The sequence below is a fragment of the Magallana gigas genome, chromosome 5 (assembly GCF_963853765.1).
Source record: "Magallana gigas chromosome 5, xbMagGiga1.1, whole genome shotgun sequence".
NCBI lineage: Eukaryota > Metazoa > Mollusca > Bivalvia > Ostreida > Ostreidae > Magallana > Magallana gigas.
In genome coordinates this window covers 19,391,188-19,395,672 of record NC_088857.1, presented here as the reverse complement: position 1 = coordinate 19,395,672, position 4,485 = coordinate 19,391,188, and the positions used below count along the sequence as shown (strand labels likewise).

General features: G+C 32.1%; 1 protein-coding gene across 1 annotated transcript; it reads left to right on the top strand.

Annotated features, from left to right (window-relative positions):
* The first annotated feature begins 2,450 nt into the window (after positions 1 to 2,450).
* Positions 2,451 to 4,179, top strand: LOC105322623 (uncharacterized). Its single transcript, XM_011421445.4, has 2 exons — positions 2,451 to 2,546; positions 2,785 to 4,179. Exons 1-2 carry the CDS (start codon positions 2,526 to 2,528, stop codon positions 3,961 to 3,963), a joined length of 1,200 nt encoding a protein of 399 aa, XP_011419747.3. The 5' UTR covers positions 2,451 to 2,525; the 3' UTR covers positions 3,964 to 4,179.
* Positions 4,180 to 4,485: the final 306 nt, after the last annotated feature.

Here is a 4,485-nt window from a genome sequence, read left to right as displayed (position 1 = left end):
GATGAATACAAAATAACAACAAAGTAGGCTTCAATTTGCCTTGGTCAGAAAAAAAGTACTTGTAGAAGCAACAGAAAAGAGCATAAATAACAATGAATCAATTAAAAAGCTAATAGGTACATCCATTGTTCCAACTGGCTCTAAGAAAGATGGGAGGGATGGTGAGTTTTTTTAATGTTGACTGAGGCAAATATTGAATGACATTACGGGTTTGGATAATAGCCTAAAAATTTAAGGCCGAGGGGTACGACTAAAAACTAAAAAGCACCTGGTTCTTATAGCAACATTAGATATGATATATATACTTCGGTTTATGGGTCCCAATCAATATGTTGATATAAGGAAATCAACACAAATTATTTCCCTTTGATAAATGGATTCAACTTCCTTATTAGTTAAATCCTTTTTAATGACAGATATAAGATCATATATGGAACAAAATGAATGGTCAATGATATAGTTGCGTTTTTTGGTTGTTCGCAAGGGCCTTGTCGTCGGGAATATTTCTCACCGCAAATTACTCTATATCGTATGGTTGTTAAAACAAGACGGGTTTGGATAAGCCGTAGTCGCATTCACTTGTCGTCGCGAACTCGTTCATTGGAGTAAAGGGATCGCCAAAAAATTTTGTTTACAGTAAGTATGTAGGATTTGAAGAATACTGTAGATTCCTTACATTACGCGATTACTTAACTCCGTGATTCAACCGGTTTTTTTTATCATCAATTCGCGAGAAGTTTTGTTATAGTTTCATTTAATTTAATTCCGTCCGAAAAATAAAAACGAGATTTAAAACTCTAAGAACCGCTTATCGCAATTTTACGCGAAGATTAATTCATCGCTTTTAACTAGGGATCTACAAATTTTTAAAGTTTTATATTGTTACCACAAGTTCTTTGACTAGAACATTATCAAAATGTGTTTATTCGAAGCATGCCTTTTAAATGTATTCTGTAAAAATAAGGTATGCTTACACGTTTTATGTAGGTGATAAGAAATTATTTGGTAACACTTCTGTCAACCGACGACTAACTCGAGTGTAACGGACAAAATAACACCTACATCATAAAAAACAATTTCGTGGTAAAGGATTCACCGACCATTATGGCTTATCTGTGTGACAATGAACTTCTTGACATATACTTAGGAGGTTATTTGACAGTGGAAACAACACATTTTCTCGGTTAAGTTGATAATTCATTCAAAGTTTTTTAAATTATATTTTTTCGCTAATGACAAAAAGCTCAATAGTAAAAAAAAGATACCCAACAATAAAAAAAATGGATAACAATTCATTTCAATAATGAGAAAAATACATAATGAAATAAAATTAATGCTTTTCCTTTTCTTAAACCTTATTCTCATTCCAGGTATATAAATGATGCTATACATGTTAATTTTTACACATTGTGCGAATATATAACAAATACAACAGAAATAGAAACAAAGTACACTTATCTGTGTTTACATTTGCTTTGACATTAATAGAAATCAATAAATTAAAATTTCGTAAGTGACAAAACGCTCAAAAGTAAAATATAGATAACATGAGAGATGAATAACAATTCATTTTCCACAATGGAAAACAAAACAGTTAAAATTATTGCTTCAAAATATGATCATCCAGTTTTATGACTTAAAGAAAATGTGTGCCTATATACAAACTTAGAGAAATCTACAAATAAAGCATGTTGAGTTGTTCTCATCTCTGCTTATTTGTAGGTATGTGAAATACAGATGTACTCTTCATCACTGTTTTTAAATCTGACGAATAACAAACACATTAAATAAACTTTAAGTTACAGTTTGTTATCATTTAACCAATTGATTATCTTCCCTAGCCAAGGGTCAACGATCCGCTCCTTTAGCTAGCCAAGGATCTACGATCCGCTCCTTTCGCTAGCATAGGGTCTACAATCCGCTCCTCTCCACTACTTGAGGAAATACGCAAAACTTAGTCCATTGGCTAGCAAAAATAATGATTGAGCATATGAACATTTTAAGACGTTGTCTTGATAAAACCTGCGTTCTATTCGATATTGCACAATTTTCTCTTTTATTACTTTTATCAAAAAATACATTATGAAATATTTAAGAAACCATAATAATAACAATTTCAAATAACAAACAAAACGATAAAGTTATGGTATGGTAATATTGAATATGAACTATCAACAAAATGCAAATAATTTCATGCTTTGCTTTAAATCATGAAAGCCAAGCATTGTGTGCATTTAATTGTAAAAAAGGTTTTCATGGTAGTTTATTTTCATTGTCAAGGTGATGATATTTACATCTGAGTGAACTGGCAAGTCCTGGAAAACACTTTAAATTTTACCATGTACAATTTCTCTCACTTATACTTCGAAACAGAGTGCATCGACATCTCATGCCTTTTCAAACTAAAATACAACATCAGGGTCACGATATAAATATAAATTAAAACGTAAACATTATCCATAGTTATATAAAAGGAGTAAAAAAAAACCCAGCCACAAACGGGTAGTCTTGAAACGTGGAAGAAGATGTTCGCCTTACTTCTGTTGGTATGTCCCAAAACAATTTAAGATAAGAAAACATATTTATTTATAATAAAAACTATTAACTTTGAGACATTTCTTTGTAAATAATGTTTAAAACAAGCTTATCTGTAAAACCTTAATTATACAATTTGATATCTTATAGAAATAAAATATTTTTTTCGTTGAAATAAATGAATTTATTTCTTGGATTTTTTTCGCATTTAAACTTAATAACAAAACAAAAAAATTTCCGCTTTTTTAGGGCTTGCAACTTGGAAGTTGTTTTTCCCAAGGTACCTCTTTTCAGGATGTTCCCTCGGGAAATGGATTACAAATGACCCGGGAAGGTAGTAACGCTCCCCTTCAAAATTTTCAAAACCTTTTACCGGAGAATATGATACCAACTGCCAATGAGCAGGCCTCTCAGGAATCCGAACCGATGGGCAATTTGCAGTTCGCCACCTCCAATATAAACACTGTGATCCGAGATAACTTATCACCAGGCATGGTTCCATTTATTTCAGAGATCAATAACAATATTCCATCAGGATTAGATAATATTGTATCCAACCAACTACCTTCAAATTTTCCAGTAATGGAAAACATTCCGAACAATCTTGGGAATACTTTTTTGCCAATGGAGATACAAAGACCGGAACAGCAATTACGTAGACTTTTACCAGGACTGCAGCCGATTCCTCAGAGTCAATTTTATGATTTCACACCAAGAATAGAAAATGAGATGGAAAAGCAATTTCAAAATATCCATCAAACCCCAATTTTCTTCAACTCTCCGTTTTCTTTGTTTTCACAAGGAGACGAAAAATTAGGTAAGAGCACTTTCGAGCAAAGATTTACAGACCCAATGCCATATTTCGCTGTACAAAAGGGAATTGAAAACAGCCCTTCAACTTACATTGAAGACGACATATTCAGCACAAAACAGAGAGTACCATATGAATCACTTTCAAAGAAAAAGTACTCAACAAATCCACCTCCGACAAGTTATACCACAACAACAGCAACAACATCTACTACAGAGGAAAAGACAACAACTCAAATGACCACGACAACAGAAATCCCAACAACAACAACAACAACAACAACAACAGAAAAGAAAACGACGCCGAAGTCTTATCCTTACCATCATCGTAATGTTGAACAAAGTAAATCAAAAAACGTTTATCCAACACCTAGGCTGAGATTTCCTAAAACTAGGTATCCTAGTAACAATCGTAAAAACACGAAGAAGAATGACTTGTTCTCAATTCCTAGGTACCGAGGTAGAAACTTATACCCAAAGAAACCCTTTTTTGAACCAAATCCAAGATTTTTAAGAAAACCCAAATTTGGAGGCAGGAATCATGGCCATAAGAACTGCAAGAATAAAAGAGAAAGAAGAATTCAAGGCAGGTCATCCAGTGAATCTTATGGAGATTAAATTTCATTTTTCGAACTTAATGACTGTGGTGAGGTGCATTCCGAAGAAAAAATTAAATGTGAAATTTTAATTTGTTCTTTTTAATTTTTCATAAAAACAATATATTCAGATGACAAAATACAATACTGATTTTTGTTACCATTGATATATCGTTTCTACTCACTGCAGTTTATCCATTTATTGTTTGGTACAGGATATAATAAAATGAGAACACTCCTTTTGTTTCTGTGAATGTCAAATCAATTACAACAAAAGCAAGATAAGGAAAGGGGGGAAATCGTTTTTTGCCAATAATCTAATAATTTTATCTTTTATGTACAATTCAGTGTTTTAAGTATTTGCTGTGATACTACATTGAAGAAATAGAATAATTGTATTTTGAAATTCTATTGTAATAAATAGCTATATTATAATGTATCTTAATACAATGAACTTATAATGAAACAATATGAATTTAATTTGGAGTATATCGACATTTTCAGTGTTCTGTGCATGCCGGATACACATTTTAGACAATTGGGT